The 23,497-nt window shown below is 54.0% G+C and overlaps 1 protein-coding gene across 4 annotated transcripts in view; it reads right to left on the bottom strand.

Annotated features, from left to right (window-relative positions):
- LOC138843915 (uncharacterized) overlaps window positions 1-23,497 on the bottom strand; it is a 172,608-nt gene that overhangs the window by 26,967 nt on the left and 122,144 nt on the right. For 2 of the 4 annotated variants that reach the window (XR_011379119.1, XR_011379118.1), the window contains exon 3: window positions 22,545-22,764. Coding sequence is in view for 2 of the 4 variants with exons in the window: in XM_070049728.1 (XP_069905829.1) it covers window positions 17,464-18,498 (1,035 nt within the window). In the remaining 2 variants the exon portion in view is untranslated. Of the gene's footprint in view, window positions 1-503; window positions 22,765-23,497 lie in introns of those variants that run through there. The other 2 variants (XM_070049728.1, XM_070049727.1) reach the window with 1 other exon arrangement.

Genomic DNA, 23,497 nt, shown 5'->3' with positions numbered 1-23,497 from the left:
GGAACTGAGGAATATTCTTTAAAGCAGATTAGGCTTCAAAGCCATCCCATTTTCCTGATTTTCTACAGCACTCCAGGGATTCCTAAGCACTTTCCATGGGTCAGCATCTGGGAGTCACTGTGGTTGTGACGGCTGGAGGCAGGGCACTGTCCCAACAGGTTTTACGATGACAGCACAACCACCATCCTAACTGGGGAGACAGGAGATCCAGAGCACCAACGAATGCAGACACAAAGGTCTGAAACACCAGTCAAGCAGACAGAATCCAGCTCTATGATAAAATGATAACCTGTAACGTATCGGAAAACTTGTTTGTTTCAGGAATGCAAAACAGCTTAATATCGCAACTTTGTAAATGCAGGGAGCCAGTGGCACATCTGCCTCAGCCATGCCAGACCCCTGCCTGTCACAGACTCCAGTGTGACAGTGTGAGTGGCCGGCAGCTGGCCTCACTTCGAGAGGCCCTGCTCCACAGGCCGCCACCCTCTCGGGACCCCTCTCGGGACCCGAGGGCTGGCCCTGGAAGGGGTATTCTTCTCACAGTGAAACGGGCATGGGAGCCAAAGCAAACGCTGACATGGCTACGGAACCCTCACTTCCGCCCAGCAACACTCTGCCCACCAGGGCACGCAGCTGAGCTCCGGGAGCAGAGAACGGGCCAGGGACACGACCACCACACTTCAGAGCAGAAAGGCACACTGCCACCTCCACGCATCCCAGACAGATGTCTGAAGACAAACTAAGTTTATTTAAAAACAAGCTGAAGACATTTGTTTACTTGAAAGTCAGAGTTAGGGTTGGGGGGAGAGGGCTCTTCATACAATGGTTCGCTTTCCAGATGGCTGCAACGGCCAGGGCTAGGCCAGGCGGAAGCCAGGAGTCAGGAGTCCATGAAGGTCTCCCACGTGGACGGCAGGTACCCAACCACTTGGGCCATCTTGCTCTGCTTTCCTAGGCCATTAGCAGGCAGCTGGATCAGAAGTAGAGCAGCAGGGACACAAACCAGCACCCACATGGGATGCTGGCACTACAGGCAGCGGATTTGCCTGCTATGCCAAGCCACTGCCCCTCCCCCTTTTGAAGATGTATCATTTCAAAGAGTTACAGAGAGAGGAGGAGACAGAGAGAGAAAAACTAATTTTACCAAGATTCTTCTCTTATGACAGCATGTCCATCTAGGTTTTAGCCAGTATCATACTAAAGTCTAAGACACTAGATAATTACCTTTTCATTAAAGTAAAAAAAAAAAAAAAAGAAAGAAAGAAAGAAAAGGAAAAAAACACCAGTTGTCACTTCCTCAACAAGGAACACTGAAGGACAAGGGACAAGACATAAACAGACTCTACATTCCTTACTGGACTGGGGTTGGGTGTTCCGGAATTCAGGATTTTTCACATTTTGGAAAAGTTTGTTCACTATGTATCACATCGTAACAGAACGCGGGCAACATCCTGCAATCAGCATGTTTCCACATCCAACTGCACGCATGTGCATCCCGGGACAGCCTCCCATCAGCCCAGTGGCGTTGTGCCAAGCGCACAGGCGCTAACTCTCAAACTGAACTGCAGCTGAGCGGTTGCTACCCAGGATGCAACAGGGACCAAACGATGGTCAGTGGTTGCCCAGAGACCCCAGAGAACCCTCAGAAAATGACGACAGAATTTACAGAAAATGAAGCGCTTCAGTGGATGCCGTCAGAACTCAGGAAACACGGAAAAATACCACCCCAGGCCACAGATGAGACAGCACGACAGAATGTGGGGGCGCTTTTTGAAGCAAACTTCAAAACCTCACTGAAGGATGTGAAATACACTAAATTATTGCAAATACACCCAACCAGCTGAGTGAGGAGACATATTGTGGAGTAGCCAATTATTCCAGGTTTCAATAAGTAAAATTTATAAGTTTGAGGTCCACTCAATTTCCTAATAATTTTTTTGGAATTTGATAATTACAAATTTTATCTAGAAAATAACAAACGGGAACCAACAGCATAGATTTTTTAAAGCAAAGAATAACAAAGGGTTTGCATTACTGCTACTGTTACTTCACGAGTATCTACAACAAAGCTGTAATGGTGACACCCAGTGGTAGCAGAAGTAAAGGTCGCCTACAGCTGTCACGGGCCCGGCTTCCTTCGCTGGGACACCATTTCACCTTGCTGACGCCAGGTACCACCCGCAGGCAGTTCCAACACTGTAACAGGTTCACACAGTATTTCAGCAACTCGCTAGGCGACAGCACGCTAAGCGTGGAGGATGTTGCTGCACTTGCGTGCGCGACACGCAGATCTAAAAGGCTGCTGATGTTAATAAAGCCCACAGAAAGGAAAACGTCTCCCTGTGAAAGATTTATCTTCCAACATCCAAGGAGACTTCAAAACATTCCTCAAAGATGGAATTACAAGAAATGTTTATTTTGGTGCAGAACAATTTTGAAATCTGCACCGTTTTTCATAGTACATACTTCCCGTGAACTTTCTGAAGGCTGCTCTAGCTCTCGCCAGAGTGACAGAGAAAGGTATTAAGAACGGCTGCTCCACACCTGGGAAGCAGCCAGCCCCAAGGTCACTGCCATGGCCTGCCTAGGGCTTCTGTGCCACAGGACTGCTGCTGGGTGGTGTTACCATCTCATGGCAGCTCGTCCCACTGGTGCCGAGTCACAATTCCACAGCTGGAAGAACCACAGCCCATTGCAAAGCCAAGCAACCCTTGCTCCAAGCAGTGAAAACAGGAAAATTCACAGGGTGCTGGGGATGGCACCGCCATGCTGCAGAGAACTGGGCACCTCCTGACACCCCGCATCCCTCCACACTCCCCGCCTCCCCCAAGCCAAGCCTATGATGGACAGCTGCCAGGAACCCACTGGTCCCCAGCTTGCATCTGCACACCCCCAGGGTGAAGATGGCCCCATCTTTCCCACAGGTTGGAAGAAGTGTCTACCTATGCTCCACAACATCGTTTGCATAGTAAAAATAAATGACAACATGTGCAAGAATCAAGAAACGTGTCCATGAAGCCAAGTGATTTTCTTGTAGAAGCATTTGTAGTGTTGAAATGTAAATTCAAACAAATGGCATCTTTCTAAAGCATCTTTTAAAACAAACCTAATAGAGGTTAACCCTGATGGCCAGAGAGGGTGAAGAAGAGCACTGCTGTCAGTGACGTGGATGGAGCAGACAGCAGGGCAGGGCACAGTCCGACAGCTCGAGGAACTGTCAAGTCCTGGATGACACGCATTTGAAAGCAGAGCAACAGTGAGGGGGCAGCAGAGACAGAGAGGTCTTCCATCTGTGGGTTCCGTCGCCAAGTGCCCCCAAAACCAGGGCTGGGCCAGGTAACCGGAGGACAGGAACCCCATCTGGGTCTCTCCCATCTGGGTGACAGAGGCCCAAGGACCTGAGCCACCACTGCCGCCCCCTGGGGCCTCAACAGGTGACTGAGCCAGAGTGGCCCGGACTCAGATCGGCACTGCCGTGGAAGGCAGACTCATGGCAAGCCGCAGCTTAACCCGCTGGCAGCCCCTGGATGTCCCACCTGTAAAGGGAAGGGGACAAATTCAAAAGCACGCAGAAGAAATTAACCAAGAAGCAAACCTGACCTCAGACGGTATCACTGGGGGAAAACTCTAGAAACAATGGACTCTTCTACCAGAGACACTCAATGGGCAAGTGCCGCCTTCCCGTGCGCGCTGGCTCTGTCCCCTGCAGTCCAAGAGCTGACAGGGCACTGATGCTGGCTCAGTGCAGGGATGGCCACGCCACCACAGCACCTACACCCCCGAGACACAAGCACCGTGGGAAGACATCCCTGGACGAGGACGGCAGGGTCAGTGAGGAGGGCAGGGAGAGGAGCCCACCCCCGTCCTCCCTCGCGAGCGTGGAGAATCCTCCACTGCGAAGCAGGCGTTTAAAAGCAGCAAGCCTGAGTGTGTTCGCGATGCCTTCACTCCACTAACGCACACGAGCTTAGGGAAACTCTCCAGTACACCTGCCAAGGGAGAGATGGCCAATTCCAAAGGGTCCTGAGGATGCTGGACAGACCCAGCCTCAGCTTGCAAAGCTCCCCTGGCATGCAGCCATGGCACCACCGCTGCGCCCTCTGTCACACTTCCTCTGCGTAGACCGCCAGGTCAGCAAACGGCCCCCTCTGCACAGGGGGTCCCCACGCCCTCTCCCTCTTGGGGATGACAGGGACTGGTGACCAGCAAGAGGGAGAAACTCAGCCAAGACCAAGCCGTCTTCCACATCACTGCGTCTCCAGGGCCTAGAACACAGCAGGCACTGGTGAACGCTGATGGCACTGAGTGGTGGGTGGCAGGGCCAGAGCTTCCTGCCGAGAGTCCAGGTCAAGGCCAGCGCCTCTCACTCGCAGACACAGAGTCAGGAAGGCGGGGCGAGTGGGCGAGAACAGGTCCATGCCTCTGAAGGCTCCACAGCCATCTCCTGCCTCAGCTATTTCTGGAAAATGTCTGGCTTGGAATCAGGAAACAGCATCCGACAGTCAGAAAGGGAAAGGCGCAGGCACCTGGCACAGCGGTGAAGACCCGGGGTCAACCACAGCGCCTGTCAGCGGACCTGGGTTCAAGTTCCAGCGCTTCTCCTGATTCCACACCCGGGAAGGCAGCAGTGACGGCCCAAGAAGTCGATGCCCTGCACTCACACAGGAGACCCAGATGGAGTTTTTTTGTTTTTGTTTTTTCACTCATCGCCTTGTCCACTGAGAGCATTTAGGAAATAAACTAGTGGCTTCGATCGATCTTTTGTCTCTGTCATGTGAGCCCTCCCTCTCAGGAGTCGCTGACAGCCACATTTGCCCCCGTACACCTGTGCATGTCTCCACAGGTCTAAGTTTTTCTACATCTGTGTCACTGCAAAGATGCTTTGTGACCAGGTATGTGGTTCAGCAGTGAAGCCCTCATCCCCCATCAGAGTGCCTGGGTTCCTGTCCCCCTCAGCTTGCCACCCAGCTTCCTGCTAATGTGCACCCAAGGAGACAGCAGGTGGATCCCGGACACTCACGCGGGAGAGGGCTCCCGGCTTTGGCCTGGTTGGACCCTGGTTGTTGCAGGCATCTGGGGAGTAAACTGAAGATCTCTGTCTCTCTCTCTCTCTCTCTGTTTCACTCTCTACTTTCTCTTTTGCTAGTTTCCTATTCTAAACTACGGCTAAAATCTGTTTTTACAAGAACCCAAATGTCCTACCAATTACTCAACTGGCGTCACCTTTAGTGAGGCTTCACCCCGCCTGTCCCATCCAGACTTGCTGAACCAGAGTCAGAGTGTGGGGCTCAGCAACCCCGGCCCAGGCCTCCCCGACCCCAGCCATTGAGGGACAAGGCCGGGCTGAGCCTTGGGGCAGCCGCACCCCGACACAGGCCACCCCGGAAGCACACAGCATGGCCGCCTCGTGAGTGGCTTGTGTGCCACTTTGAAGAACGCCTCACGCTGGGCAGCATGAAATGCAGACCCGGGCCCTCTCCCCGCCGGACCAGCAGGACCACTGAACGCCAGGGCCCCCGCGCGAGGCCACAGAACACCAGGTTAAACCAAACGAGATGATCTGCAGAAGTCTGCCTGGTCTGCAATAGGGCGCCCCAAGCAGCAGCACAGGCAGGGCGTGACCCAAGTGGACTCTGCCTGCAGAAGCAAGCGAGCTCCTGGAGAAGGCATCTCCCTTACCCAGATTCACACGCCACTCCTCTGAAACGCACCAACGTTCCCAACGGGAACAGATGCCCACCCTGTCCGAGGCGCGGCAGAGCAGCACTGTGCGGGAGCCCCAGGCTATGTGTACATTGGCCTGCGTGGCCCTGAGCTCTCCAACAGCGAGTGCAGCCCGGTTCTCAGAAAAATATCAGCTTTCCCTGGTAAGAGTGGACAGAGCTGAAGCACTCCCTTCATCTGCAGCCAGGACCCTGCACCCAAGCGTATTATTATCTTAGTCATCTATTTCACAAAACAACATTCGATCAAAATTGAGTTAGGGTTCCTGATAAGCTGGGGCCTTCACGGTTTGGTTTCATTTGTCTCTAGTCCAGTTCTAGGAGGGATTTAAGTGGCTGAATGAAATCACACCCCCTGCTGCTTCTGCCAGCTGCCCCGTGCCAGAGACCTGGGACGTGGCTCCTGGAGTGAATGGGATCCTTAAAGGTCACTTGGTCCCAAGGAGAACCAGGACCCGGGGAAGTCATGCCAGCTGCCAAAGGCCACAGCCTCCCAGTGCCAAGGGCCGTCTCTCCCACACCATCATATGTGGGTCAGCACCCAGTGCGAGAGCCATGGCCTGGGCACCACCAACTCCGCACGCTTTGCAACACATTGACACAGAATGTATTTTATAACCAATTTAACATGGAGTCCATTTTACAAGTAGCTTACAACATGTATCATAACCAGCTTCCTTAGAGTATGTTTTACCATGGAACCTGTGTGATAACCCGCTTCCGTGTAGCACGCCTCACCATGGAACCTGTGCGATAACCCGCTTCCGTGGCGCGTGTGACATAACCAGCTTCCGGGGGCACATTTCATAACTAACCACACTGAGCCTCTCTCTTCCTAATGAGCTCTCATCTTGCAAACAACGAGTATCTGGTAAATCAGACCGTGCCATTTCCTGACACACTACACCCTTTCAATCTGGGCTGTAGATTTAGAAGGACCTCGAGCACAAAGCTGGGAAAATAAGAGGCCAGGGTGGGCCCTGTTGACCACGCAGCCCCAGCAAGTGTTCCGGGTGGGTGAGAGCACAGCCGCTGGGCAGCCCTAGCCTGCGAGCCCAGGCCAGAGTGGGGCGGAGGCGCGCAGTCGCAGCCAGAGGCCCTGCCAGGGCAGCGCTGGCGCCCAGGCTGTCTGAACAGCTCCAGCAGACGCCAGCAACACGCACAACAGCACCTGGAAGAGGGCTGGTTTGAAGGTCTTCAAATTACTAACGATGCCTTAATAATATCCCCTACCCCGTCTCTAACGCCAGGGATTCTGTAACCCAGCGTTTTGTAACCACTCTGACATTTCAATGGCCTTTTTATGTTTCACCAAAATTTATTTTTTCCATTTCCCAAGGTGAATTATGTAAACATCTAAAGGCACAATGTGGAATACTAACAGTACTTTGTAGCAGCAGATAGCACCCCAAGCCGGCTTCCATGGCCTTGAGCCCAAATGCACACAAGCTCAGGTAACCACCCCACCCGTTCCCTGAACCACGTGGAGCCTGACACACAGCTGAAGACCTGCACTGGAAAAACCCAGGGGAAGCTGTCTGGTGCATCCAGGGCTGACCCCTCGGGCAGACAGGACCGCCCAGCCTGTCCACCCGCCGCAGGGTCGCGGGTGCACTGGCCACTGCCTGTGCACCTCAGCAGTACCAGGGTGGTATCTGCTTCCCTCTGGCCACTTGTGCTCCCTCAGGCCTGATCAACCCACCAAGCCCTGATCTAACAACCACACTGAGCCCTTGAGAGGGAAAGACAACTGCAGGTCCCAGATGGCCCAGCGAATCTGCACTCCAGGGAATACTGCCGCTGGAGCACTGACTCTGTCTGGCTCCCCCAGCTTCTGACCTCAGCCCAGGCCTCCACAGGCTGCAGGAGGGTCACCTCCCTAAAGAAACCCACGTCCAGCCCTCCCCTGTGCAGGTGAGCAGACCCGTGCCTAGGGCAGGTGTGGGCATGCTGCCTCGGCGGTTCTTCGCTGGATCATTCTGCAGGAGATGCAAGGCATGGCTGAAACAGATCTGCACTGGACTTCTCATCAGCACGGCCAGTCTTGAGGGGTTGTGACCCACCCACTGAGTTATGATGCTGGAAACACAGCCTGCGACACGCCTCAGTACAACACCTGCGACAGCCGGCCTCCCGAAGTCCATCCTCTGGGTGCCCTCAGCCCTCTCTGCCTTCCCCAGGACGGCATGGATCTGCAAGTGTCTCAGTGACTGGACCACAGCCCGTGAAGGCAGGGACCGTGTCTGTCTCACTGACCCTTATGTTCTGCAGGTGCAGCCCTGGGCCCGATCAGCAAGTTCATTAAGCCATTCGACAAATATTTATGGAAAACAGCACTGGGCTGTGAACAGTACTAGCTACAGCAAAGAGCAGCTGGGGGAAGGCCGGGGAGGGGAGGAGGGTGCGCCGCCTCTGCCCCCGCCCTTCTTACCTGCCACACTGCCTCCCCCGGTTCCCAGCTGCCCCATTCCTGGGGCCATTGCCTCAGCCAGGAAGTCACAAAGTCCCTGTCAGCCCACAGCCTCCAGGTGTAATGAACATGCCACAGGGTCCCTTCTCAGGCCAGGACTCCCCAAAGCTGGTGCCTCCCCTACCCTGTCCTGAGGAGCATTACCCCCAGAGAAGCCCACCCAGGGCAGAAGGAGAGCAGCTACAAGCAGCCAAAGGCAAACACACCATGTGGGCCGTGATGCTATTGGAGAACGGAGGGGTGACTGGGGCACAGGGTCCCTCCTGGGAGCAGGAAGCCTGGGGGAGCTTCTCCACGGGGCAGCACTGGCCGACAGGGCACTGTCTCAGCACAGGGCTGTGACAGCACCTCGTGCCCGTGTGAAGCCTGGGAGCACCAGAACACTCAACTAAGGCTCCCTCAGGAGTCGCTCAGGGAAAGTGCGTCAGCAGGCTCCGTGGTTGCAGGGCATGGTGGGCAGTCCTCTACTGCCCCCGCCTCTGCACTGCCTTTCTCCTCTTGCACCGTCCCTCTCTCCTGTGCGTCCTGTCCTACTCCAGTTGGGACCCTCACAGCCACGTCCACATATGGACTTCATCACTCCGGTGACAGTAACAGGAACCATGGCATCTTCTGGAAGGAACTGAGCCATGCTCCCCTCCCGGGCACTGGGCAGTAGCCAGTGTGCTAGACCAACACAGACGCAGGCCAGCCTGGGGAGAGCAGCCTCTGTCAACGCTTGGTGGGGGCAGCCTCGGCCCTGCTCCACTCGGGATGCTCAGGGCACATGCGAGGTCCTGTCTGGGGGCTTTGCCCCTCTCCACTCTGCAATGTGGACGGGGGCTTCTGCCCATGTTGCAAATGCAACACTCACCCGAAGGTTCCATGGCCTCTGTGCCATACTGAGTAGCAACGGCAGCCAAGGGGGATGGCTTTGCTGTGTGCCTGGCCCAGGGCTACACGGTTTACATGCCTCATCTCATCTAGTCTCACGAGACCCCTGATGGGCAGCGATGACCCCATTCCAGAGATGGGGAAGCTGAAGCCTGGGGCAAAGGCCTTCCGCAAGCCACGCACTCATGAGGTGGCCCACCTGGGACTGAGGCAAGGCTGGGCGATGTGGAACTGGAGCATGGAGCTGCACCCCATGGCCCAGGCACACTGACTGACAACCTTAGCTTCCACGTCCATGTGCCTAGCCGCCCTGCCCTCCGAGAGCAGCTACCACCTTTGAGTCACCCTGTCCATCATGCACAGGGTCTCCAAGCACAGGGTTTGCGGTCCAGGAAAGTGCCCCTCTGTTCCCACCTGACTTCCAGACCAAATGAGGGAAAAGGTATGGACTAGACATAGCTTTAGTACTGACTATGTGAGAAGCCAGGGGCTCAGAACTGGCCATGCTGACCTGTTTGGTCATGGGTGGTGCCACAAAAAGCATAGGGGGTCAAAGGGGCTGGCCAGACACGTGGAGAGAGGGCAGAAGGGCCTCAGCTGACGGCTCCATTGCCACCTCCTAAGGGTGTCAGGTACAGCACACCTGGAGGGACACCCAGGCCAAGGGGGTTCTGGCCACCTGCCCAAACCCCAATCCCCAGACCTCACTGTTCTTGAATTACCCAGGCAGGGGTCTGAGGCAGGGATAAAGCTCAGATTCATAATGAGCTATGCAACGTGACCCACAGTTAACAAGTACCGGGAAAGTCGGGTGCCTTAGCTCCTGGATCAAGTGTGCACCCAAAAGCTCCGGTTTTTATCGCGGGTTGCACTGGGCAGGTCAGGAGGCAGGACCCCCATGGAGGTCTTGCAGGTCCCAGGGAGAGGCACACACAAATCCCCTGCTGGCTCTGGAGGCATCTCAGGGAAGCAGAAGGCATGGCTGGCCCAGCCGTGAGCACGTGTCTGACAGCCCCCAGCTCTCTGGGCGGGGGGGGCAAGGTGGGACAAGATCACAGAGCCCCACAGCTGCCCAGCCCACCTCCCCTCCTGCAGAAGACACCAGGAAGTACCCATGTCCTCCCAGAGTGGCAGGCGTTTCCAGCCCCACCCCGGGGGGGTCTCAGTGTCACCCACCCCTTCCTCGTCCTTCTCAGCTCTCTGAATTGCTTTGAGTCAATATTTTACTTTAGTAGGGGGAGAAATACCAGAACTTCTAGGCCTGGCAGCCAACACACAACCACACGCCATGCATAGAATCTGAGTCTGTAGTCAGAGAAAATAACCTTGTCCTTGAATTGTCTAAATTGGCTCTTCCAGCTCTAATCATGCTGTTGACCTAAGGGGATGGTTTTCTCCTTCCAGGTCAGAGGTGACATAGCAGGCACCCATTCCCCAGGACCCGGTGTCATGGCCTGAGCAGAGAGCTGGCTGAAGGGGCTGCCAAGACTGCTTAGTTGACCAGGGGTTTATAGCCACAGCTCTCACTTTAGGGATCTCATCCTGTCTGCAGCACGCTGGTGCTGACCATGTAAGCAGATCAGCCTAAGTCCGCTCCTGCAGCAGTGGGAGCGTGTGCTCCCTGCGTGGCACCCAGAGCTGCCCTGGGCGGTGCCTCCCCTGTCCATTCTGGTTCATCTTCCATGGATAAAGGCAGAAGCCAAGAACTTGCGCTTCCCCTGTGGACCAGCTCTCTCCCAGAGGACCCCTGAGGCTTCCCAGTGAGGATCAGGAGAGATCCAACCCCAGGTGACCCTGAAGACGCACGTCTACAGCTGAGACACCAGGACAGGCCTGACTGTCAGCGACCCAAGTTTGGAAGGAAAGCAGGCCTGTGAAACTTCATCTCTGGGCTAAGTTGTGCAAACAGAAATAACTTTGTGGAATCAGTCAGTTGGGTGCACTGGACTGTGAGGGCTTCCAAGCCCATCCGTGAGATCATGCAAGGCCAAGTTCGGTCAGCCACAGTGGCAGCCACGCTGTCCACGACTCTGGTTCCCAGCACACAACACCACCTTCTCAGACACCTGGGACAGACCCAGACACCACGCAGGACAGCGTGCTGCTTCTCTGCCTGCTTCCAGTGAGGATGAATGTCGGGGTGCTGTGTCACATGGAGCCTCGAGGTGAGGAATGTTGGGGTGCTGTGTGGACAGGGTGGCATGCAGCCTCCAGGCGATGGGTGTTGAGGTGCTGTGGGCACCCAGTGGCATGGAGCCGCACATGCCTGGCAGCTCCCTGATTTGGATTTAAAAAGCTGAAGTTATTTTCCCTGGAGCGATCTGCAGAACCCACATATTTTGACTTTGAGAATTTGAGAAGGAACTGACACAAGGCCACAAGCTGGCTAATAAAAGAACAACAAGCCCAGAGCTGGAAACACATTTCCACCCCGACTTCCAGGCTGCTTTCTCCTGGCCCCCGCTGAAGGCCCTTCTGAGCTCACAGAGCCTCATTGTCTGAAACTGTCTCCCAACCTTATCTATATGAACCAGTGATACAGATAAACTTTGGTGTGTGTTTCTCTCAACCAGTTAACTATGGGGTAGAAACCAAAAATCACAATGGAAAAATGTCAGAGTTATCCATTTTTTCCCAAGAATGTTGGCATAAAATCGGCTCTCTTCTGAAACACATTTCGTTTTAAATAATCAGTAGCAAGGACCGGTGTTGTGGAGAAGTAGATTAAGCCTCTGTCTGTGGTGTGGGCATCCCATATGGACACTGGTTCGAGTCCCAGCTGCTGTTCTTCCCATCCAGCTCTCTGCTATGGCCTGGGCAAGCAGCTGAGGTTGGCCCAAGTACCTGGGCCCCTGTACCCATGTGAGAGACCCAGAAGAAGCTCCTGTCTGACCCACTGCAGCCACTGGGGGAGTAAACCAGCGGTGAAAGACCTTTCTCTCTGTCTCTCCCTCCCTGTCTGTAACTCCGCCTCTCAAATAAATAAATAAATCTTCTAATTAGAAAAAAAAGCAGCAGCAGCTTCTAGTTAGCAGTTCAGCATACAAGGAGCTCAGAAGTCACCATTTTGATCTAACAAGAGAAAAGCAAGTGAAAAATCAACAACTCTTCTTAGGTCTGGAAGGAGGGGGAGACGAGGAACAGGAGGCCGGGACACGAGCTCCCCTAGCATGGAGAGAGGAGCTGAGCGGCGAGCCACACCACCAGCCAAGCAGGGACTCTGGGACAGAGGCACCACAGGAGCTCAGCGAGGCCTGGTCAGCAGGGAGAGCGCTGCTCTGTTTTCACTGCGGCCGCTCTCCCAGGCTCTCCCAGGCTCTCCCAGGCTCTCCCGCTCAGCCTGCAGGGAGACGCCCTCACACCTGCACAGGCTGAGGGGCAGGAAACCGCCCTGACGGAGCCCAGTGCCTTCTGCCCTTCCTACGCAGCACCGCCCCTGGAGCACAGCGCTGGTGATTTCACCAGAGCCCAAGCCCCCATCCCCAGCTCCCTCCAGCTGCCCACTTGAGGGAAGGGAAGTGCACAGCCCGAGCCCCTCAAACCATCCTGGTCCTCTCACGGAGGGGAGCACTCAGGCCAATTCTGAGTGGATGCTACAAATGCAGGCAACCACTAAGAAAAGTTAAAAGAAAAAAAGTGCAACTACTGTGCTAAGACAGAAGTGAAAATGGGATCATAAAATGCTCACTTAAAGCCACAAAAGGCAGAAAACAAGTGGAAAATATAAACAGGAACAAGGAACAAAGGTAGCAAACAGAAACAGTAAAAACACGGCAGATAGTAATCCAGCTACATTAATGGTTACTTTCAACACCACAGTCTCAATATACCAATTACAAAACAAAACTCAACTACAGACTGTCTACCAGAGAGCCACCAAATAAGAAAACCTATTGAAAGGAACGCCACGCAGACACAATCACTACGAAAGGAGAGTGCTCACAATAATCTTAGAGCAGGTTCAGGGCAAGAGGTCGGGGGAGGATTAGATCAACACCCAGAGGCCAACGCCCCAGGAAGACGCAGCAGTGCTGGATGTATGCCGTCTCACAACAAGGCATCCAACTGCACGAGGAAGAACGTGACGGAACTGCAGGGAGAAAGGTTGCACCCGTGTCAACACCCCGGCCCAGGGACAGGACCCATCAGCTGGACACAGCGACATCGCAGGCCGCGTCCTCCAGCATCCACAAACACACATCCTCACGCTCCCACGGATCGCTCACAGCACAGCACCCTAGAACACCTACAAGCAATCGCGCAATACCTGCTCTCATACCCAAACAGAGCTGGAGCAGAAACTAACAGAAAGGCAGCTGCAAAATCCCAAACCACGTGGAGGCTCTACAGCACACCTCCCAACAGCACGTGGCTCACAGAAGGAACCGCGGAGAAACTTACGTGACAGTGAAAACACAACAAGCAGACTCTGCAGTACAGAAGCTGTGCCGAGTGGGACTCAAGGCATTTAATGTACACATTAGAAAAGGAGAAAGCCCTGTGCTTTCACCCTAGGAACCTCGAAAACAAAAACATTAAATACAAAGTTAGCAAGAAATAGAGGATAAAATCTATTAAATAGAGAAGTAAAAAACAGGAAGTCAATACACAAAATCAGTGAAACCAAAAGCTATTTCTTTGCAAAGATCAGTAAATCGGTAAGCCTCTTGCCAAGAAAATACCAATTAATAATACCAGAAATGTCCCCATGCCGCTGTCCTGCCTGGTGGCTGAGACGGCTGCATCCCACATCACAGGGCCTGGGTTCAAGGCCAGGCTCCGGCTCCTGACTCCAGCTTCCTGCCGATGCACCCTGGGAGGCAGCAGCTCCCAGCTTCTGCCTGGCCCTGGCCCAGGCGTAGGGGGCATTTGGGGAGTGAAAGAGTGAGAGCTTGCTCTCTGTCTCTGTGCCTCTCAGATAAATACATGTGGGGGCCGGTGCTGTGCACAGTGGGTTAACATCCTGGCCTGCAGTGCTGGCAGCCCTTATGGGCGCTGGTCTGAGACCCAGCTGCTCCACTTCCGATCCAGCTCTCTGCTATGGGAAAGCAGTAGAAGATGGCCCAAGTCCTCGGGCCCCTGCACCCACGTGGGAGACCCAGAAGAAGCTCATGGTTCGTGGCTTTGGATCGGCACAGCTCTGGCCGTTGTGGCCAATTGGGGAGTGAACCAGCAGATGGAAGACCTCTCTCTCTCTCTCTCTCTCTTTCTCTCTCTCTGCCTCTCCTCTCTGTGTAACTCTTTCAAATAAATAAATAAATCTTAAAAAAAAAAAAGAAATGAAAGGAGAGCATCAGTACAGACGCCATGACATTAAAAAACAAACAATCCTAAGCCCACAGGTCTGACAGCCTGAGTTAAACAGCCCAATTCCTTGAGAGCCGTGGCAACATCAACTCAAACAGGCTGTGTCTAAGGGAAACGCTCGTGAGTAACAGCTTTGCAAAGCAGAAAGCACCAGGCCCAGGTGGGCTCACTGGTGAGCGCTACCAAGCTTCCAAGTGGCAAGTCAGGGCAGTTCCCAACCATCTCTCGGATGCAGAAGCGGTTACACCCACCTCTGATTCCGTACAGTACTGTGTTTCTCTCTTCCTTGGTTAACCAGGAGGAGGTTTACCAACTTCACTGACCTTACCAAAGAGTAAGTGTTTTTGCTTCACTGATTTTGTTTATTGATTTCCTATTTTCAATTTTTTTTTTTTTTTTTTTGACAGGCAGAGTGGACAGTGAGAGAGAAACAGAGAGAAAGGTCCTCCTTTGCCGTTGGTTCACCCTCCAATGGCCGCCGCGGCTGGCGCACCGTGCTGATCCGATGGCAGGAGCCAGGTGCTTCTCCTGGTCTCCCATGGGGTGCAGGGCCCAAGGACTTGGGCCATCCTCCACTGCACTCCCTGGCCACAGCAGAGAGCTGGCCTGGAAGAGGGGCAACCGGGACAGAATCTGGCTCCCTGACCGGGACTAGAACCCGGTGTGCTGGCGCCACCAGGCGGAGGATTAGCCTAGTGAGCCGCGGCGCTGACCTATTTTCAATTTCAACGATAGGCAATAATTTTTCTAAACTTTTGTTCTCCCTTGTGTTTAATTTTTTTCTAGTTTCCTAAGGTTAAAGTTTAGAAGATTAACATTAATCTTTATTCTTTTCTAATATATTTTGTGCCATAATTACCTTAATGTTCCAACCAAAGAAATCAAAAGAAAAGGAAACGATGGACCAAAATCTCCTGAGTATCAACTCCAAGACCTCAGCAGAATGTCCGCCATCAAGTGTGGTCGTGTATGCAGGGAGCGGTCACCTCAGCCAGTTAGGACTCAGCCTGGGCACGGAGGTCCAGTCGTCAGAGATCTGCTAGTGGAGTCCACCACACCAACAGGCAGTTCAAGAATCTCATGATCATCTCAGTCAATGCAGAATACCATTTTTCAAAATTCAACACCCAATCTTGATTTTTTTTAAAAAACTTCATTATCCAAAAACAGTGCAGAATTTTGTCAACTTCTAAGACAGCTACAGCTGAGATCAGACTTGAAGCTTTCCTGTTAAGATCAAGAATCAAGCAAGGACGGCTCCTCTCACCACTCATCTTCAGCCCTGTACTAACGTCCTACCTACATCAGAGAAGAAAAATGGCAGGCACACTGACTGGGAAGGGAGAAATCAACTTTGTTCACCAAGCATGACTGTCTCTGTGGAATACTGACCAGAGCCTGGGCAGAGGCACATGGGCACAGCCAGCTGACCTCTGACAAAGTTGGGACCAGAACAACAGGACACGCGTGGAGATGAGTCCAGCCCCAGATCTCACACACTGCACAACACACAAAGTGGGCCAGGGACCTACACAAAAAATGCAAAATAGAAATTTCTAGAAGATGACATGGGCAAAGTCTCGATGACCTTGGATTTGGTGCCTTTTATTTATCTAAACACTCTATCATAGCACCAAAAGCAACATCCATGGAAAAAGAGTTGATAAGCTGTTCTTCATTAGAATTAAAGTTCTCTGCTCTGGGGAAGACACTGTCAGCAGGATGAACACAGAAGTTGGGAAAAAGACTCATCTGACAAAGTACTGCTATCCAAAATGGACAAAAACTCTTAACACTTAGCAATAAGAAAAGAGATGACCCAACTCAAAATGGACCAAAGCTCTTAGGAGCTCATCAAAGACGACAGACAGCAAGGACGCCTGTGAAAACACAGCCCGCGGCCCGAGTCACCAGGGAAACGTGATTTAAAGTGCACTTGGGACTGCTGCACCCAGGAGAACGGTCACAGTCCAAGCCCTGACGGCATCGTTGGTCGAGGATGCGCAGCAGTGGGAACAACCACTCTGGAAGACAGCAGCCGTCACTTACCCAGCTAAACACTCTCTTCGGTAAAACCCAGCAATTACTCTCCTGGTGTTTTCCCAAAGGATTTGGAAGCCTGTAGCCACACAAAAACTGGCACACAGCTGTGCACAGCGCTTCCTTCCTAACTGCCAGGAACTGGCAGCAGTGATGAACAAAGTGCGCTCCAGCCAGACAAAGCTTCATTCAGGGTTAAAAAGAAACGGGCTACCTCCAACGCACAGGACGAGTGAAAGAAGCTGCACAGAGTATGCTTCCATCTACACGGCATTCTGGGGAAAGCCACAACTATGAGTAGCAGAAACAGGGGTTGTCGTGGGTTGGGAGAGGAAGGGGGACAGACGGGCAGCATGGGGACACCAAAACTGTCCCATGTGTGCCACAATGCTGGATACAGGCCCAAGCTCACAGAACATCCTGCAGCAAGGGGAATGCCAGGCTTTGGGGGCAATGACACAGGTTCACCCACAGGAACAGGTGCACCTGTCTGTGTAGGTGCCAGGAGACACTGACAGCCCAGGAGGGCACGTGTGGTGTGCATGGTGAGGGTGTGTGGGGAATTCCTACACCTTCCACACAATTCTGCTGTTAACCTTCAACAGAACAAAGAAATAGTCTATTCTCTTACAAACCTGGAACTTTAAATAGCTTCTTTAAATAACTTTTACTATCAATATTAGTAAAAAAAAAATCAGGAAGAAATGACACCAAATGTTCACACAGAAGATTAAATAACACTTGGAGAGTAGATTAAGCCTTAAGGTGCCATGTTGGAAGGGCTCATGGGGAGAGACAGGTGTTGGCGAGTGCCCTTCTCAGAGTGTGCCAGACACTTAACGGCATTACCTCATCGCTAACGTGTGACAGATTCCAAAAAGTATCTTACAATCACCTCTTTTAGAAGCGATAAGCAGAGACACAGAGAAGCCATGCGCACAAAGGCTCCATCCCACCAGTGAGAGACCAGTCATGCACCTGCTGTACGAGAGCACGACCAGACTTCCTGCTTCCGAGAAGCCCGGGGCTTCGCTGGAGGACCCTTGCCTCTCATCCAAAGAGGGCGCTTCTCAATCCAAGCTGCACCAAGGGGCTGCTCCCACACCACACACCTGCTCCTCCTGCCACAGCAGCTCCACGGCCCACGTGAGACCACACCACACACCTGCTCCTCCTCCTCCTCCCACAGCAGCTCCACGGCCCACGTGAGACCACACCACAGTCCTCCTCCTCCTCCTCCTCCTCCAGCAGCTCCACGGCCCACGTGAGACCACACCACACTCCTCCTCCTCCTCCTCCAGCAGCTCCACGGCCCACGTGAGACCACACCACACTCCTCCTCCTCCAGCAGCTCCACTGCCCACGTGAGACCACATCACACACCTCCTGCTCCTCCAGCACCTCCACGGCCCACGTGAGACCACACCACACACCTCCTCCTCCTCCTCCCACAGCAGCTCCACGGCCCACGTGAGACCACACCACACTCCTCCTGCTCCTCCAGCACCTCCACGGCCCACGTGAGACCACACCACACACCTCCTCCAGCAGCTCCACAGCCCACGTGAGACCATACCACACCTCCTCCTCCCACAGCAGCTCCACTGCCCACGTGAGACCACACCACACACCTCCTCCTGCTACAGCAGCTCCACGGCCCACGTGAGACCACACCACACACCTCCTCCTCCTCCTCCTCCTCCCACAGCAGCTCCACGGCCCACGTGAGACGACACCACACCTCCTCCCAGAGCACTGCCAAGGAGCCTCTTCACAGATAGCACCACAGTACGGTGTGTCCCACACCTTCCTACCACAAGGCCGAGCATTCCCAGTCACCTTCACGCCCACCACTTCTCTGCATCTCGCGTCAAGGACGGCCGCAGTCCAGCAGTTCCCAGCTGGTTGACACACTGCTGATATGCTGCTTGGTGGGGCTGAGACGGCCAGAATGGTACGTAGAAGCCGCCAGGTCTGTGCCTCCTCCCCAGATGCCATCTTTGAAGGTTGGGACCGTTTCAGGGCACAAGAGCCTGGGCACTGACCATGTCTCGGTTGTGCCACACAGTGAGTTCTGGGCTCCATGTCCCTTGAGACAGGCCTGGAGTCATCAGGCGGCCTTTGGTGGGAGCGACAGGTTCTTCCAGAACCAGTCTCGTCACAGGCGTCTGGTGGGACTCCCCTGCCCCCACACCTGTCAGGGCCCCCTTCCCTTCCTCCTTCGGAAGCCTGCAGGCACCAGAGCAGGAAGACCGGGCCCCGCGCTCAGCCTCCAGGCACTGGCACTTCTCAGAGTTTAAATGGTCCACCTGTGCTCTAAGCAGGAGAGCGCATTTAATTCTTAAAGATTTACTTGTTTGAGACGCAGAGACACACAGAGCTCCTAGCCAGTGGTTCATTCCCCAGATGCCCCCAAGTACAGAGCCAGAACTGAAGCCAGGAGCTGGGAACCCACCCCTGTCATGTGGGTGTCAGGGAAGCACCCTGAGCTGTCACCTGCTGCCTCCCAAGGTATGCACTGCTGGGAAGCAGGAGTCAGAAGCCAGAGCTGGGAACCAAGCCCAGGTCTTCTATGAGGGGCTCAGGCATCTTAACCTGGGCTAAATGTCCACTCCAGTCTTCTCCGTCAACCTCCACGGTGTCTTGTGCTCGTCCCTCACCTGGCAAGAAGCTGGTACTGGCCACAGCGACCAGAGCCAGCCAGCCACCATCACCAGTTTACTGCCGAGGTTAATATATATTTTCATTTTTCCGGAGCATTTGGAAGTCCTAAAAAGACATATTCTAGTAGATCCTAAGGAAAAGATCATTAGGATTCAATTTAGGCTTTTACACTTTTTTTTCTACAAGAAAAGGTAGTTCATTACAAAAACCTAGTTCTTAAGGACCTCCTCAGGCAAGCCACTGGAGTTGAGCAGAAATATGCAATATGATACAGCAACATTAAATTATTCACAACAATGAACCGTGGCAGGACACTGAGACACACATGCCGTGCCTCTCCAGGGTGGTTATGTAACACGCTGTGAAAACCTGACCCGCCCGCCTCGGGACCAGCACAGAGCACCAACCCCACACAGCTCTGGTCTCGTCCTACAACTGCCCCATCATGGTCAATGGGCTTCCATCCCAGGGCCCTCCTGCAGCCCAGCACTGCAACAGGTGCAACCAGGAGGCGTGGCCTAACCCACAACGGCCAGGCTGACCGCAGTTCCAGGATCTCTGAGCTGAGTCACTGGTGATGGTGACAGCTCTGGCTTGTGATCCTATAAATTAGATAACTGCAGGATGCACAACCCAGCCACAAGTGACAAGTGTCAGAAAGCATTCTACTCGCTTCAGAAGCCCGGCACCATCAACAGGCCACAGAGAAACAAGTGTGGATCCTGCTGGCTTCCAGAGCCCTCACCTCTGCCTGGGGTGCCAATTCTGAGCTCTGGGGCTGTGCCTCGGGGAGTCCAGTCCAATCTCTCAACTGCAAAGGTGAGGAAGAGAACCCAGCAGAGCCCCAGGCAGCCCAGGCTGCAGACCTGAGCAGCGACATGGGATGGGGCTGTGGCCTCCGTCTCCAAGGCTGAGGGCTCTCCAGGTGTGGACCAACACGTCAGCCTCACTCTAATTCTGCAGCTGGAGCCCAACAGTCTGCATTTTCATAAACGCTGGGGTGTCAGAGCCTGCATCAGGGGACAGCCCGGTGCTCGTCTGCACGGCCTCTGGAGGAGCTCAGCCTGCCACAGTTCTGGTTGCCCTGAGCACGCAGGGCCGGTGCACTGAAAGGTCATCCTCTGGAGAACTGCAGAAATGACTCCATTTCCAGAAACAGACAATTTGGTGTCAGCTCCAGCTGAGCTGGCCCCAGTGGCCTGATGAGACAACTGCTTTCATCATCACCGCTATCGTCACTGCCAGCATTTAGGTGGTGCTTGCTGTATGCTGAGCACTGACATCAGATACAGTATTTATTCCTCTAATCTCATGGGGTGAGTACCATGTCTCAATTCTCCCAGGTTTACAGATGCAGGAGCTGAGGCAATGAGGGGAGTCCCCTGAGCCTTCACTTGGGACCCTGCAAAAGGAGGCAGCCGGGGTAGAAGCGACCACCGGCCCCTCTGGAGCCAGGGCGTCTGGGTTTGAAGGCAGCCCCACCATGCACGAGCAGCACTTGTCTGCAACCGGTATCCTAGCCTCTGGCTTCCCTCTTCCCTGGAAAGCACCCTCCAGATGCTGAGAGAGTCATTACTCAGAAGCCAACATCTTGTCACTACCCTCCTTACCTTGTCCCTGTCTCGCACGGTAAAACCTTGGACACCATGCACAGATGGCTCTCACCCAGTGCCACCCCCAGCACTTCTGGGGAAGTGGCCACCCCCCCAACCGTCCTCACCAGCCAACCCTGCAACCCCCAGGAAGCCCCACCCAGGCCTGGGAGCTTCCCTTGGCCCCGACCCCCGTGGCTGCTATAGGATGCTGCCACTGCAGCCTATGCATCTCTGGGAGCAGAGACTGCCACTCCAGTGCACAGCAGAGATGCAAAGAAATGTTGGTGAAGGAGTAGATGGAGGCAGTGGGAGACCAGAGAGCCCTGCGCTGCAGGGAGGGCCTGGAGACACAGTTTAAGGGTGTCTAGAGAGGGACTGAAGCCAGGATGAGGGAGTGATGGGTGCTCTAAGAACTCGGGCATGTGCAGGGTCCCCTGCATGACCCAGAAACCACCATGGAAAATGTCTGCTGCTCAAGCACAGCTCAGTGCTCTCCACACAGACTCCCGAAAGCTCGGCTGGCCCCTCACAGCTGGGGAAGCAGCTCCCCTGATGGGGGCTGAGCCCACAGGATGGCCCTACCTGTCCTTCCCACACCAGTCTGAAGAGACCCAAAGTCCAGGCGAAGAATTCAGCCATCAACACCTGTCTGTTAACAGACTAAAATGATGCTGTTTCTGAAACCTCAATTTCCCTTTTGTTAAGAATAAAACAGGACCATTGGAAACACGTCTAAGGTTTTGTCGTGGCAACTTAGCTGGTTTGATAGTGCAGTAACAGTGCAGCCCAAGGGCTGGGCTTAGTCTAATTGCCACCTACCTTCATATACTAATATGCTAGTCATATCTAGGTGTTCCAAACTAATTCCCTATATATCACTGAAGAGACCATACACACACACACAAAAACATACAGCATAAATGAGTGTGTGTGCACACTCGTGTGTATCTGTGTGTACAGAGACAGCTGCATACCAATATATCAGAAGAGGAAGTGGCATTATTTAAACTGGAGAAACACACCCTAATGGCATCCTGCTATAATAAAACTTTCCGTATTCAAAAGTCTTTCAGCTTTCATTCAAAAGGTTGCTTTGGAAAATTACTGCCAGCTGAACACTGCTTCTGGGGTGAAATTCTCTGGATTCAGTTTCAAGCCATGGTTTAAGGCTTGCCAGATGATAATGGAACCGAGAGCTGCCCAGGGGACGATCCTGGACCTCGGGACGTGTTCCTGGAACCCATGAAGGCACTAATTATGGTTAGACGCCGCCAATCCTGGGCTTCGTTCTGAGAAATGCAGTGTTGGGTGCTTGTGTCATGGTGGGTCCCCGTCCTGCACACACGTCATTCTGTGCCACGTGACTCAACGTCGGTGACACTCTAGGCCCCTGCAGTGCCAGCCCTTGCCCTCTGCTGTTTCCTTCAAAACACTCTGCCCGGCCCTCCACGGGGTACATGAGACACACAAACACACACCTGAACCAGATGACGCCTAACCTAAGCACAACAGCATGGTACAAACCACGCGACGCTTCAGGATCTGGAGAGGGAAGAGACCGACGACTGCACGGGGGGACGAGCCCGTGTGGAAAGCAAAGCTGGCAGAGGGGACAGAGGCCTAAGGCACGTGCACTGACGACAGGAGCGGCTGGAGACACGGGACCACGTGTCTCACGTCAGGGAGGTCGCACGTGCCGTGCCTCTGGCCTGAAACACCGCCCTGCGGACACGCCTGCCGCTCACGGCTCACCACCACCCCTCCTCAGGGCTGCACTCCACACCACCCAATACGGGAGCCTTCCCAGAACTTACATCGGCGAGTTCAACTCCTGCCACCCTCTTAAGACCCGGCACTGCCGCCCCTGCTCACCTGCAGCGTGCGTCACTGGCTCCTCTGCTTTATGTTTTCAGCATTTACCTCGCCTGCCTATTCTTCCTGCCACCGGACTGCCCGCTCCATAAAGCAGGCCACTGTGTCTGTCTGCTGTGGGATTCCCAACACCTGGAAGAGCTGCTGGCACGGAGCGCGCTCGTGAACACAGGGAGGACAGCAGGGAATGCAGGCAGGACCAGGCGTGGAAGGGCAGCCCCTGTGGAAACATCAGGTTGACAGGAATCTCAATCTCACACAGTGCAGCCGAGACGGTGAGGGGCAGGCCTGCACTGCTACAGGCTCCCAGGAGCACCTGAGGGGTCATCGCGTCCACTCATTTCTCGACAGCACACACCCAAGCTGTCCCAGACGAAACAGGCTTCCCATGTCTACCCAGAGCTCCTCACCTGCTCCTCGTGACCCCAGCCTGAGAGGGGTCACAGCTCTGCAGAGTGAGCCCCAAGGGGCATCTCCCTGAGGCCCACAAGCTCACCAAGAGGCTGCCACCGCCTGTCACCTGCTTTCCCTCCAACAACCTTGCCTGTCTCCGTGGGGCAAATGCTCCCCTGCAGTGGGGGACGGAAGCCCCGGCCAAGCCCCGGCCACTGCTGCTCCCGCCCAGCGCCCGCGTGCGACCCAAGCACAGACGCAGTGGCCGCTGGGGTACAGCCCTACGGTCAGGGAGCCTGCAGCCTACAGAAGAAATGACTGAGAGAAGTTCAGGGTGGAGAGGACGGGCTCACGACAGAGCAGGCATTCAGTATCCACTTCCTGACTCGAATTATTTGGTGAAAGCTGTATTTGTTTTTAAGGGACATTTGCTCCTATTTAGGTGACTTAAATGTGACTTAATATAACTGAAAATTAGCTATTGCACCAACTAGCAAAAACAAACTCCTGGCTGTGAGCTCTGATGAATGAGAGGAAAACACAGGGTCTAATTAGCATTT

This window comes from Oryctolagus cuniculus, chromosome 9 (assembly GCF_964237555.1).
Source record: "Oryctolagus cuniculus chromosome 9, mOryCun1.1, whole genome shotgun sequence".
In the NCBI taxonomy this organism is placed as follows: Eukaryota; Metazoa; Chordata; class Mammalia; order Lagomorpha; family Leporidae; genus Oryctolagus; species Oryctolagus cuniculus.
Note: the sequence above shows the minus strand (reverse complement) of the source record. Positions and strands in the feature narration are given on the sequence as shown.